At 41.2% G+C, this 14,074-nt stretch overlaps 1 protein-coding gene across 3 annotated transcripts in view; it reads left to right on the forward strand.

Annotated features, from left to right (window-relative positions):
- The window catches only part of dipk1b (divergent protein kinase domain 1B), an 81,383-nt gene that overhangs the window by 56,207 nt on the left and 11,102 nt on the right, over positions 1-14,074 (forward strand). For all 3 annotated transcript variants that reach the window (XM_062057005.1, XM_062057007.1, XM_062057008.1), the window contains exons 3-5: positions 6,994-7,128; positions 10,234-10,341; positions 10,404-10,580. In XM_062057005.1, coding sequence (XP_061912989.1) covers positions 6,994-7,128; positions 10,234-10,341; positions 10,404-10,580 — 420 coding nt within the window. The remainder of the gene's footprint in view (positions 1-6,993; positions 7,129-10,233; positions 10,342-10,403; positions 10,581-14,074) is intronic.

Below are 14,074 nucleotides of genomic sequence, written 5' to 3' on the forward strand. Positions count from 1 at the left end.
AAAAAAAACGGCACAACTTGGGGTAAAACCCAACATTTTCTGAAAAGGTTGGGTGATGTTGTGATGACAACCACAGAAACGAAAGTGACACTTCCCACGGCGTACACGGGAAAGAGTCAGGTCTGCGCAGTACAACATGTTTAGTTTAGTTTAGTTTATTATTTCTGCAGTCAGTGGTCAACAAAATAAACAAACGATTATACGTTCATAAATTGACAATTTTACAGACCGAAAAGGGTTTAGGCTGAAGTTGAGCACCTATTTCGCCTAAACCTATAAACAATGTCAAATACAAGATGTAGTAAAACCAGGAGACATCGGGCTCTGATCTTGTGCTTCATAGAAATATGACATTTCCTTCACACAACATATTATAAATACACATTGTACACAAAATGAACACTGTTCAAATATATACACAGTGAAACATCTCTGCACACGTGTTGGTTAAACATTTGTACCAATAATATACTATATACAAACACTTATAATTCCATTATTATTTATATCCCACATTTAGTTTTCAAGGTTCAAGGTTTTATTCGTCACATGCAGAGTACACCACACTGAAATGCTTTTTACCATGCTCTTCAGATATTGCGTACAGTGGGATCCAAACACTAGTTGCTGAATCTAATACACTAAATACAAAAAATACAAACATTTGAATAGCTCTGATGTACATTAATTACAAGACAATAAGTTGCTCAATAAGTCCCAGTAGTTATGGTAGAAGTATCAGTACAAGTAAAAGTACAGTAGTCACACACAGTACCAGTGCAATGTCAAATAGTATAACAGTATACATAGTATATACTTAGACTTAGACTTAGTCTTAGACTTCCATTTTATTGTCATTCAAATTTGAACTTTACAGTACAAATAAGAACGAAATTTCGTTACATAAGCTCATGATAGTGTAGGATAAAAAAGCAATAAGGTGCATATATAAATAAATAAATATGTTACTCTACAGATACATTTATTGCACTTTTTCACGTGTCCACGTTTATGAATGTATGTTATATTGTCTTTTTTATTCCAGCGAGTTAATCCATTTTGGGGGGAGTTGAGGGGATAATTTAATTATGATGCGTTCAAGAGCCTTACGGCCTGAGGGAAGAAGCTGTTACAGAACCTGGAGGTTCTGCTTCGGAGGCTGCGGAACCTTTTTCTAGAGTCCAGCAGTGAAAAAAGTCCTTGGTGGGGGTGGGAGGAGTCTTTGCAGATTTTCTGAGCCCAGGTCAGGCAGCGGCTTTTTGCGATCTCCTGGATAGGAGGAAGAGGAGTCCTGATGATCTTTTCCGCCGTCCTCACCACTCTCTGGAGAGACTTCCAGTCTGAGGCAGTATAGGAAGTATTAAATATTAAGGTGTCTACAGTTCTTCTGGCAATTGAGTAGTGACAGTAGTATGAACAAAGGTAATGGAACAGTATGACTTCTTTATACTCTTGTTTTTACATTATTTACAGTCATTGAATGAAGAGTACAGTGGTAAGTAAAGTGATTCTTGTGCGTGCGGTTTTGTGCAATTGTGATAAGTGTTAATCAGCGGTGCAGTTGAGCAGTCTGATGGCTCGGGGGTAGAAGCTCCTCCTGAGTCTCTCCGTGTTGGCCATGAGACTCCGGTAGCGCTTGCCTGACTGCAGCAGTGAGAAGAGGCAGTTGCTTGGGTGGCTAGAGTCCCTCCTATCCTCTTGGCCTTGGATCTACACCGCCCGGTGTAGATGTTGCAGATGGTTGGGAGCACACCTCCGATGGTGCGCTCGGCTGATCTGGCCACTCTCTGCAGTCTGTTGCGGTCGTGTGCGGTGCTATTCCCAAACCAGGAGGTGATGTTTCCAGTCATGACACTCTCTGTTGTGCATGAGTAGAAGTTTCTGAGGATCTTGTGGTTTAGTTTGAACTTCCTGAGTCTCCTGGGGAAGTAGAGACGCTGTCGTGCCTTTTTCACCACGTTGTCTGTGTGAGGTCCAGGACAGGTCTTCTGATGTTGTCATTCCGAGGTATTTGAAGTTGGTCACTCTCTCGACCGGCGTCCCGTCTATGCTGAGTTGGCCCCAGTCTCCTAAAATCCACTATGATCTCCTTGGTCTTGCTGACGTTCAGGGCGAGGTGGTTCTCCTGACACCACAGTGCCAGGTTCTTCACTTCACTCAGGTAGGCCGTCTCATCGTTACAGGAGATCAGGCCCACCACAGCTGTCTCGTCAGCAAATTTCACAATGGAGTTAGTGGTGTTTTTAGCCACACAGTCATGTGTGTAGAGTGAATAGAGGAGGGGGCTCAGAACACAGCCCTGGGGGGCACCGGTGTTGAGGATGATGGGTGATGAGGTGCGGTTCCCTGCTCTCACCACTTGTGGTCTGCCTGTCAGGAAATCCAGGACCCACTGACAGAGGGTTGAGTTCAAGCCCAGGTCCTTGAGCTTGATGACGAGTTTGGATGGGACTATGGTATTGAATGCTGAACTGTAGTCTATGAACAGCATTCTCACATAGTTCCCCTGCCTTTTGTCCAGGTGTGTCGTGGTTTTGTAACAAACATTGATCATAGTATTAACTACTGGTGTTGATTCAAGAGAGATATATTTTTCTAAGACATTGGTCTTAAAGACCTACTCATGAGCTATACAATTACTAGATTACCATATTTTTCGGACTATAAGGCGCACTTAAAATCCTTTCATTTTTTCAAACGTCGACAGTGCGCCTTATAACCCGGTGCATCTAATGTACGGCATAATTCGGGTTGTGCTTACCGACTTCGGAGCAATTGTATTTGGTACATGGTGTAGGGCTGGGCGATATGGACAAAAAAGTATATCTCGATATATTTTTACTTAAACTCGATATTCGATATGTATCTCGATATATTTTCCGGTGAAAGTATACATATAAAGATATTCATTTTTGAGCGAGAGTCACTGGAATTGAAGTGAATGACAACTGTACTATAAACACTTGTATTAGCCCAGTTAGTCAAGATGGGTATTAACAGCACAGAAACTGCTTAAAGTAGCACATAATTATGGGTCCTTGAGGGTGCATGGGAGTTTGCCCAACCAGTCTACATTTGCTTTGTGGACTTGGAGAAGGCATTCGACCGTGTCCCCCAGGAAGTCCTGTGGGGAGTGCTCAGAGAGTATGGGGTATCGGACTGTCTGATTGTGGTGGTCCGCTCCCTGTATGATCAGTGTCAGAGCTTGGTCCGCATTGCCGGCAGTAAGTAGGACCCGTTTCCAGTGAGGGTTGGACTCCGCCAAGGCTGCCCTTTGTCACAGATTCTGTTCATAACTTTTATGGACAGAATTATAATTATAAATGATCAGTGAAGCTTGCCAACAAACTACTAGTTCAAAGGCTAAGTAGTTTAGTTTAATTTAGTTAAATACATTTTTTGTTGTTAAATGTAGTTAAATACATTTTTACCAAGCAGATGTTTATAAAAACATCATATACATTTCCAGTGAAGCTTGCCAACAAACTACAAGTTCAAAGGCTAAGTAGTTTAGTTTAATTTAGTTAAATACATTTTTTGTTGTTAAATGTAGTTAAACACATTTTTACCAAGCAGATGTTTACAAAAACATTCAGCTGGACAGCTAACGACTAACATCATATAAATGACCAGTGAAGCTTGCCAACAAACTACTAGTTCAAAGGCTAAGTAGTTTAATAAATGATAATGATAAATGGGTTATACTTGTATAGCGCTTTTCTACCTTCAAGGTACTCAAAGCGCTTTGACAGTATTTCCACATTCACCCATTCACACACACATTCACACACTGATGGAGGGAGCTGCCATTTAGTTTAATTTAGTTCCATACATTTTTTGTTGTTAAATGTAGTTAACATTTTTACCGAGCAGATGTTTACAAAAACATCATATAAATAACCAGTGAAGCTTGCCAACAAACTACTAGTTCAAAGGCTAAGTAGTTTACTTTAATTTAGTTAAATTAATTTTTTGTTGTTAAATGTAGTTAAATACATTTTTTGTTGTTAAATGTAGTTAAAAACATTTTTACCAAGCAGATGTTTACAAAAACATCATATAAATAACCAGTGAAGCTTGCCAACAAACTACTAGTTCAAAGGCTAAGTAGTTTACTTTAATTTAGTTAAATAAATGTTTTGTTGTTAAATGTAGTTAAATACATTTTTTGTTGTTAAATGTAGTTAAATACATTTTTTGTTGTTAAATGTAGTTAAGTACATTTTTACCAAGCAGATGTTTACAAAAACATTCAGCTGGACAGCTAACGACTAACATCATATAAATGACCAGTGAATCTTGCCAACAAACTACTAGTTCAAAGGCTAAGTAGTTGAGTTTAATTTAGTTAAATACATTTTTTGTTGTTAAATGAAGTTAAAAACATTTTTACCAAGCAGATGTTTATAAAAACATCATATAAATTTCCAGTGAAGCTTGCAACAAACTACTAGTTCAAAGGCTAAGTAGTTTAGTTTAATTCAGTTAAATACATTTTTTGTTGTTAAATGTAGTTAAACACATTTTTACCAAGCAGATGTTTACAAAAACATTCAGCTGGACAGCTAACGACTAACATCATATAACTGACCAGTGAATCTTGCCAACAAACTAATAGTTCAAAGGCTAAGTAGTTCAGTTTAATTTAGTTCAATACATTTTTTGTTGTTAAATGTAGTTAACATTTTTACCAAGCAGATGTTTACAAAAACATCATATAAATAACCAGTGAAGCTTGCCAACAAATTACTAGTTCAAAGGCTAAGTAGTTTAGTTTAATTTAATTTAATTTTAATTTTTAATTTTAATTTAATTAAATCACCAAAAATGATTCACGGGCGCGGCTACGCTGCTGCCCACTGCTCCCCTCACCTCCCAGGGGGTGATCAAGGGGATGGGTCAAATGCAGAGGACAAATTTCACCACACCTAGTGTGTGTGTGACAATCATTGGTACTTTAACTTTAACTTAATTTAGTTAAATTAATTTTTTGTTGTTAAATGTAGTTAAAAACATTTTTACGAAGCAGATGTTTACAAAAACATAATATAAATAACCAGCGAATCTTGCCAACAAACTACTAGTTCAAAGGCTAAGTAGTTTAGTTTAATTTAGTTAAATTAATTTTTTGTTGTTAAATGTAGTTAAATACATTTTTACCAAGCAGATGTTTAAATGATAATGATAATGATAAATGGGTTATACTTGTATAGCGCTTTTCTACCTTCAAGGTACTCAAAGCGCTTTGACAGTATTTCCACATTCACCCATTCACACACACATTCACACACTGATGGCAGGAGCTGCCATGCAAGGCGCTAACCAGCACCCATCAGGAGCAAGGGTGAAGTGTCTTGCCCAAGGACACAACGGACGTGACTAGGATGGTAGAAGGTGGGGATTGAACCCCAGTATCCAGCAACCCTCCGATTGCTGGCACGGCCACTCTACCGACTTCGCCACGCCGTCCCTACAAAAACATTCAGCTGGACAGCTAACGACTAACATCATATAAATGACCAGTGAATCTTGCCAACAAACTACTAGTTCAAAGGCTAAGTAGTTGAGTTTAATTTAGTTAAATAAATTTTTTGTTGTTAAATGTAGTTAAATACATTTTTACCAAGCAGATGTTTATAAAAACATCATATAAATTTCCAGTGAAGCTTGCCAACAAACTACTAGTTCAAAGGCTAAGTAGTTTAGTTTAATTTAGTTAAATACATTTTTTGTTGTTAAATGTAATTAAACACATTTTTACCAAGCAGATGTTTACAAAAACATTCAGCTGGACAGCTAACGACTAACATCATATAAATGACCAGTGAATCTTGCCAACAAACTACTAGTTCAAAGGCTAAGTAGTTTAGTTTAATTTAGTTAAATACATTTTTTTGTTGTTAAATGTAGTTAAGTACATTTTTACCAAGCAGATGTTTACAAAAACATTCAGCTGGACAGCTAACGACTAACATCATATAAATGACCAGTGAATCTTGCCAACAAACTACTAGTTCAAAGGCTAAGTAGTTTAGTTCAATTTAGTTAAATACATTTTTTGTTGTTAAATGTAGTTAAATAATTTTTTACCAAGCAGATGTTTATAAAAACATCATATACATTTCCAGTGAAGCTTGCCAACAAACTACTAGTTCAAAGGCTAAGTAGTTTAGTTTAATTTAGTTAAATCATTTTTTTTGTTGTTAAATGTAGTTAAACACATTTTTACCAAGCAGATGTTTACGAAAACATTCAGCTAACGACTAACATCATATACATGACCAGTGAAGCTTGCCAACTAACTACTAGTTCAAAGGCTAAGTAGTTGAGTTTAATTTAGTTAGATACATTTATTGTTGTTAAATATAGTTAAATACATTTTTATCAAGCAGATGCTGACAAACAACATTGAGCTGGAAGCATAACAGCTAATGCCGAGCATGATATAAGTGACCAGAGAGGCTTACCAACAAATGCCACATTTGTTTTTCTAAAGAATAGTTTTGCTCTTTTTTTGTTTAATTTAAGCAAATCCATTTTTACCAGGCAAATGCTAACAAATAACATTTAGCTGGAAGCATAACTGCTAACGCTTAGCATGGTTCAAATGACCAGAGAGGCTCGTCAACAAATGCCACACTTGTACTACTTCAAAAGAGTAATTTTGCTTTATTGTAGTATTATTTAGTTCAATAAAATTTTACCAAGTAGATGCTAACACCTAGCATGACATCGATGACCGGAGAGGCTTACCAACCAATGCCATATTTGTATGACTTCAAAAGAGTAGTTTTTTTGCTTTATTGTTGTATAATTTAGTTGAACACATGGTAACAAGTAACCGCTAAGGACGAGCTAACATAATTAGCATGTAGCTGAAAGTACTGCTAGTCGACTTTGCAGTAAGTAAATGATCTTATCTCTCGAGGGGGGGGGGTCATCTAAAGAACATCTTGCATCTTTACCCTCCTTTCTTTCCTTCCTTCCTCGTAGAGTCGCCTCCCAGCCATCAAGGTCAAGTACCTCCTGCTGGCGTGGTTGGGCGTCCTGGTGGCCAGCTGGGTGCTCTACATGCAGTACGCCTCTTACGCCGAGCTCTGCCGCGGACACGTCTGCCACGCTGCCATCGTAAGTCTACAATTAGCCTGTCCTTAAAGGTCACATGTGGGAGTTTTGTTTAAAAAGGAAGGCGGGTGTTTTGATGTTGTCACTTCCTGTCTTTTCACGCCGTGTCCGTCTGTTTCCTGTCTCCATCAGTCACGTAATGAAAGGTTCAACGGGATCAATTGTGTCTCAAATGTTAGCACACTAGCTTTAGTCAGCGGATTCCTCATTTTTTACGTCATGCTAGCATTAGCACATCATTTTATGTGGCCTGCAAACACCTGGAAATATGTAGCAATAAAGTACTTTATCTTTTCTTATTAAATTAATTAATTATTAATTTTTGTCAAAATAAAAATAAATACTTTAATATCTGCTTGACTCATGATTTCAAATCAAGTGATTCATCAAACTGTACAAAAAAAAAGGACAATAGATTTTACGGTAATATTTAGTGTTTTTTACAGCGTATTACTAAAAATTTAAAACATTTACCACTGCTTTTTATGGTTAAATTATTTTTCTGTTTTTACTGTAAAATCTACAGATTTTTTTAACACTGTGAACCTAAATAAAAAATAATAATAATCAAATGCAGACTGCAAATAATTTGCCACTTGCAAGATTTAAGTACTTCATCTTTTCTTACTAAATTAATTAATTATTAATTTTTGTCAAAATAAAAATAAATACTTTAATATCTGCTTGACTCAAGATTTCAAATCAAGTGATTCATCAAACTGTACCAAAAAAAAGACAATAGATTGTACAGTATAATATTTAGTGTTTTTACAGCATATTACTAAAAATTGAAAACATTTACCACTGCTTTTTATGGTTAAATTATTTTTCTGTTTTTACTGTAAAATCTACAGATTTTTTTAACACTGAACCTAAATAAATTTTAAAAAATAATAATCAAATGCATAGACTGCAAATAATTTGCCACTTGCAAGATTTAAAATTTAGTTTTTTAAAAAATTCCCTTGTTTTAAGAACTATTTACTTATTTTTAGTCAGTGTGTATATATATATTTATAAATAATATATTTATATGTATGTATATATATATATATATATATATATATATATATATATATATATATATATATATATATATATATATATATATATATATATATATATATATATGTGCATATGTATGTGTGTATGTGTATATATATATATATATATATATATATATATATATATATATATATATATATGTGTGTGTATATATGTATATGTCTATATATAGGTAAATATATATATATATATGTGTGTGTACATATGCATATACATCTGTATATACACATATACATATGTGTATATGTGACAAGCGGTAAAAATGGATGGATATACAGTCATGGTCAAACGTTTACATACACTTGTAAAGAACATAATGTCATGGCTGTCTTGAGTTTCCAATAATTTCTACAACTCTTATTTTTTTGTGAGTGAGTGATTGGAGCACATACTTGTTGGTCACAAAAAACATTCATGAAGTTTGGTTCTTTTATGAATTTATTATGGGTCTACTGAAAATGTGACCAAATCTCCTGGGTCAAAAGTATACATACAGCAATGTTAATATTTGCTTACATGTCCCTTGGCAAGTTTCACTGCAATAAGGCGCTTTTGGTAGCCATCCACAAGCTTCTGGCAAGGTTGAATTTTTGACCACTCCTCTTGACAAAATTGGTGCAGTTCACCTAAATTTGTTGGTTTTCTGACATGGACTTGTTTCTTCAGGATTGTCCACACGTTTAAGTCAGGACTTTGGGAAGGTCATTCTAAAACCTTAATTCTGGCCTGATTTAGCCATTCCATTACCACTTTTGACGTGTGTTTGGGGTCATTGTCCTGTTGGAACACCCAACTGCGCCCAAGACCCAACCTCAGGGCTGATGATTTTAGGTTGAATTTGGAGGTTATCCTCATTGTTCCATTTACTCTCTGTAAAGCACCAGTTCCATTGGCAACAAAACAGGCCCAGAGCATAATACTACCACCACCATGCTTGACGGTAGGCTTGGTGTTCCTGGGATTAAAGACCTCACCTTTTCTCCTCCAAACATATTGCTGGGTATTGTGGCCAAACAGCTCAATTTTTGTTTCATCTGACCACAGAACTTTCCTCCAGAAGGTCTTATCTTTGTCCATGTGATGTCAGATGAAACAAAAATTGAGCTGTTTGGCCACAATACCCAGCAATATGTTTGGAGGAGAAAAGGTGAGGCCTTTAATTCCAGGAACACCATGCCTACCGTCAATCATGGTGGTGGTAGTTTTATGCTCTGGGCCTGTTTTGCATTTTCCTGTCATGTATTGCAGGGAATTTAAAAGGGTGGATTGTTTAATTATGTGATGTGATTGGACATTTTTCATAATATCCACTAGGTTAAGTGAGCAGGTGTTGTGTGACTGCATGTTGACGTTTTGTGTTTATGTGCACCATGAGTGGGAAAGGTAGTTTGGATTTTGTCATATATAAAAATGCTGTGCTGTGGACACTTCAAAGTGCAATTATCGGTCATTAACCCGGATTACTCTCAATGTCCACAAGGTGGTGGCAAAGGTGCAGGAATTATAGCGTCAGTTTTTTCCAAATTAAGTTGGAGGCACCTCGTGGGCCAGATTCTTTATTATTGTTGTAACATCTTGCGAGCCAATATGTACATTCTGGCGGGTCACACTTGGCCCGCAGTTTGGATACATTGCTTTACATCAAAATCTTAATCCAGATATTTTGGTTTTCCCCAAATAGAATATCTTATTTGAAGATTCTGCAACATCCCAGGTACGCTTAATTTGTGTTCAGAATAAAATACTTACTTCTATCTTAAAAATCATGTTAATTTCGAGAAATCTTAATTTAGAATGTTTTATTAAGTAAAATTAACTATCTCATTGACAGTTAATTTAACTAGTTTTTAGTATGTTTTTCTTTTAATCTTATATTTTGTCTTTGTTTGCATTGCAGACAAAATCATATATTATAGGCCCTTTGATGGCAGTCGCACCTGCGTGGTGGCCTTCGATGAAAACCAGTTTTGACACCCCTGCGCTAAACAGTCTCACTTGGGTGTTGGTTCACTGATGTCTCGCACTTCCTGCTTCCTCTCGCAGTGCAACCACTACAAGCGTGGCGTCATCGCCGGCTCGTCCTGCAAGGCGCTGTGCGAGCAGAAGACGCTGACGCTGCAGCGCTGCATGTCCACGTCGTCCAAACACCAGGTGCAAAGAAACTCAGGAGACACTTTCATCTTCATTTTGAAACTTGTTCTTCACACTTGCAGGTGTACGCTGGCCTGTGGAAGGAGCTTCCGGTCGTGATCAAATGTGGGATCGAGGATCGTGGGAAGGTCGACGGCGCTCCGGATTCGCCGCTGCGACGGGAGATGAGCTTGTTTGACAAACCAACGCGTGGAACCTCCATGGACGAGTTCAAGGAGATGATGCTCGACTTCCTGAAGGTTCTTTTTCACAGAATATGTTAATAATCTGTTCCGGGGTCAAACTGACCATCATTAAGTGTACAGGCTCTGACTTATTCAACGCAAACATCCCCAAGGCCCGTGTGCGCAAAGCTAAAATTAAGTACCACGCGTCTCACACAAAAAGGGATGGGTACTACATTTTGTACTTTTATAGGTACTGACCGATAGAGGTGCACAAAACATGGTGTGTGTGTGTGTGTGTGTGTGTGTGTGTGTGTGTGTGTGTGTGTGTGTGTGTGTGTGTGTGTGTGTGTGTGTGTGTGTGTGTGTGTGTGTGTGTGTGTGTGTGTGTGTGTGTGTGTGTGTGTGTGTGTGTGTGTGTGTGTGTGTGTGTGTATATACACTACCGTTCGAAAGTTTGGGGTCACATTGAAATGTCCTTATTTTTGAAGGAAAAGCACTGTACTTTTCAATGAAGATAACTTTAAACTAGTCTTAACTTTAAAGAAATACACTCTATACATTGCTAATGTGGTAAATGACTATTCTAGCTGCAAATGTCTGGTTTTTGGTGCAATATCTACATAGGTGTATAGAGGCCCATTTCCAGCAACTATTTGGGTATGTGGGCTTGTATTAAGCCTCAGGGAGTTGAACGCCCCTGCCTTACATAGTTCCGGGTCACCCTTGGGCAAGGTGTAGTACCCGAATGCCCCCCCCATCAGGGTTACGATACCCCCCATGAACTACACTATAAGAGGATGCGTTACCCGGCCCGGAGGAAGCCCGGGGCCCTCCTCCGGAGCTAGGCCCGGAGGTAGGGCTCGTCAGCGAGCGCCTGGTGGCCGGGCTTGCCACGGAGCCCGGCCGGGCACAGCCCGAAGAAGCTACGTGGACACACCATCTTCTCTGCCACGTGGGCCCACCACCCGCGGTCGGAACCAGTGGGGTCGGGTGCGCTGCCAAGTGGATGGCAGTGAAAGTGGAGGCTCCGGACGGACCAATTCGGGGCAGCAGAGGCTGACTTTCGGGACGTGGAACGTCTCTACGCTGGTGGGGAAGGAGCCTGAGCTGGTGCGAGAGGTGGAGCGCTACCGGTTGGATCTGGTGGGGCTTACCTCTACGCATAGCAAGGGCTCTGAAACCACACTCCTGGACAAGGGATGGACCTTGTTCACTTCTGGAGTTGCTCAGGGCGTGAGGGCACAGGCGGGTGTGGGGATACTCACGAGTCCCCGGCTGAGTGCCTGTACGTTGGAGTTCACCCCAGTGGACAAGAGGGTCGCCTCCCTTCGCCTTAGGGTTGGAGGGGGGAAAACTCTGACTGTTGTTTGTGCATACGCACCAAACAGGAGTTCAGAGTATTCAGCCTTCTTGGATACCTTGCATGGGGTCCTGTATGGGGCACCGGCAGGGGATTCCATAGTCTTGCTGAGGGACTTCAACGCGCACGTGGGCAATGACAGTGATACTTGGACTGGCGTGATTGGGAGGAACGGTCTCCCTGATCTGAACCTGAGTGGTGGATTGTTATTGGACTTCTGTGCTAGTCACGGACTTGCGATAACAAACACCATGTTCAAGCATAAGGATGCTCATAGGTGTACCTGGTACCAGAGCACCCTAGGCCAAAGATCAATGATCGATTTTGTAATCGTATCAGCTGATCTGAGGCCGTATGTTTTGGACACTCGGGTGAAGAGAGGGGCTGAACTGTCAACTGATCACCATCTGGTGGTGAGTTGGGTTAGATGGCGGGGGAAACCTCTGGACAGACCTGGCAAACCCAAGCGTGTAGTGCGGGTGAACTGGGAACGTTTGGAGGAGTCCTCTGTCCGGAAGGACTTCAACTCCCACCTCCGGCGGGACTTCTCTGCCATCCCTGTGGAGGTTGGGGACATTGAACAGGAATGGGCAGTGTTCAAAGCCTCTATTGCTAAAGCTGCAGCTGCGAGCTGTGGCCAGAAGGTCTTAGGTGCCTCAAGGGGCGGTAACCCTCGAACACCCTGGTGGACAGTGGTGGTCAGGGAAGCCGTCCGACTGAAGAAGGAGTCCTACCGGGGTATGTTATCCCAGGGGACTCCGGAGGCAGTTGCAAGGTACCGACGGGCCCGAAGGGCAGCGGCCGTGGCTGTGGACGAGGCTAAGCAGAGGGTGTGGGAGCAGTTCGGGGAATCCATGGAGAAGGACTATCGGGCGGCACCAAAGCTGTTCTGGAAGACCATACGGCACCTCAGGAGGGGGAAGCAGGGAACCATCCAAGCTGTGTACGGCAAGGATGGGACTTTGCTGACTTCAAGTGAGGAAGTCGTAGGGCGTTGGAAAGAGCACTTTGAGGAACTCCATCCATTTTCTACCGCTTATTCCCTTCGGGGTCGCGGGGGCGCTGGAGCCTATCTCAGCTACAATCGGGCGGAAGGCGGGGTACACCCTGGACAAGTCGCCACCTCATCGCAGGGCCAACACAGATAGACAGACAACATTCACACTCACATTCACACACTAGGGCCAATTTTTTAGTGTTGCCAATCAACCTATCCCCAGGTGCATGTTTTTGGAGGAACTCCTGAACCCAAATACATCAGACACACCCTCCCTGATAGGAGCAGGGCCTGAGGATGATGGGGGATCGACGTCTATCTCTCGGGGTGAAGTCACTGTGGTAGTTAGACAACTCCACAGTGGCAAAGCTCCGGGGGTTGACGAGATCCGTCCAGAAATGCTGAAGGCTCTGGGTGTTGATGGGCTGTCTTGGTTGATACGCCTTTTCAACATTGCGTGGAAGTCCGGGACAGTGCCGAGGGAGTGGCAGACTGGGGTGGTGGTTCCCCTTTTCAAAAAGGGGGACCAGAGGGTGTGTGCTAATTACAGGGGTATCACACTACTCAGCCTCCCTGGGAAAGTTTACGCCAAGGTACTGGAAAGGAGGGTCCGGCCGATAGTCGAACCTCAGATTCAAGAGGAGCAATGTGGATTCCGTCCTGGTCGTGGAACAACTGACCAACTCTTTACGCTTGCGGGAATCCTGGAGAGGGCCTGGGAGTATGCCTATCCAGTCTACATGTGTTTTGTGGATTTGGAGAAGGCGTATGACCGCGTCCCTCGGGAGATCTTGTGGGAGGTGCTGAGGGAGTACGGAGTGAGGGGAACCCTGCTGAGGGCCATCCAATCTCTGTACAACCAAAGCGAGAGTTGTGTCCGGGTGCTTGGATGTAAGTCGGATCCGTTTCCAGTGGGGGTTGGTCTCCGCCAGGGCTGCGCTCTGTCACCTATCCTGTTTGTGATTTTCATGGACAGGATTTCTAGGCGGAGTCGTGGCCATGGCGGAGAGGGTATACGTCTCGGGGGGCTAAAGGTTGCGTCACTGCTGTTTGCAGATGATGTGGTCCTGATGGCACCTTCGGTTCGTGACCTTCAGCTCTCACTGGATCGGTTCGCAGCCGAGTGTTCAGCGGCTGGAATGAGGATCAGCATCTCCAAATCTGAGGCCATGGTTCTCAGCAGGAAACCGATGGTTTGTACAGTCCGGG

This window comes from Entelurus aequoreus, linkage group LG08, assembly GCF_033978785.1.
Source record: "Entelurus aequoreus isolate RoL-2023_Sb linkage group LG08, RoL_Eaeq_v1.1, whole genome shotgun sequence".
NCBI lineage: Eukaryota > Metazoa > Chordata > Actinopteri > Syngnathiformes > Syngnathidae > Entelurus > Entelurus aequoreus.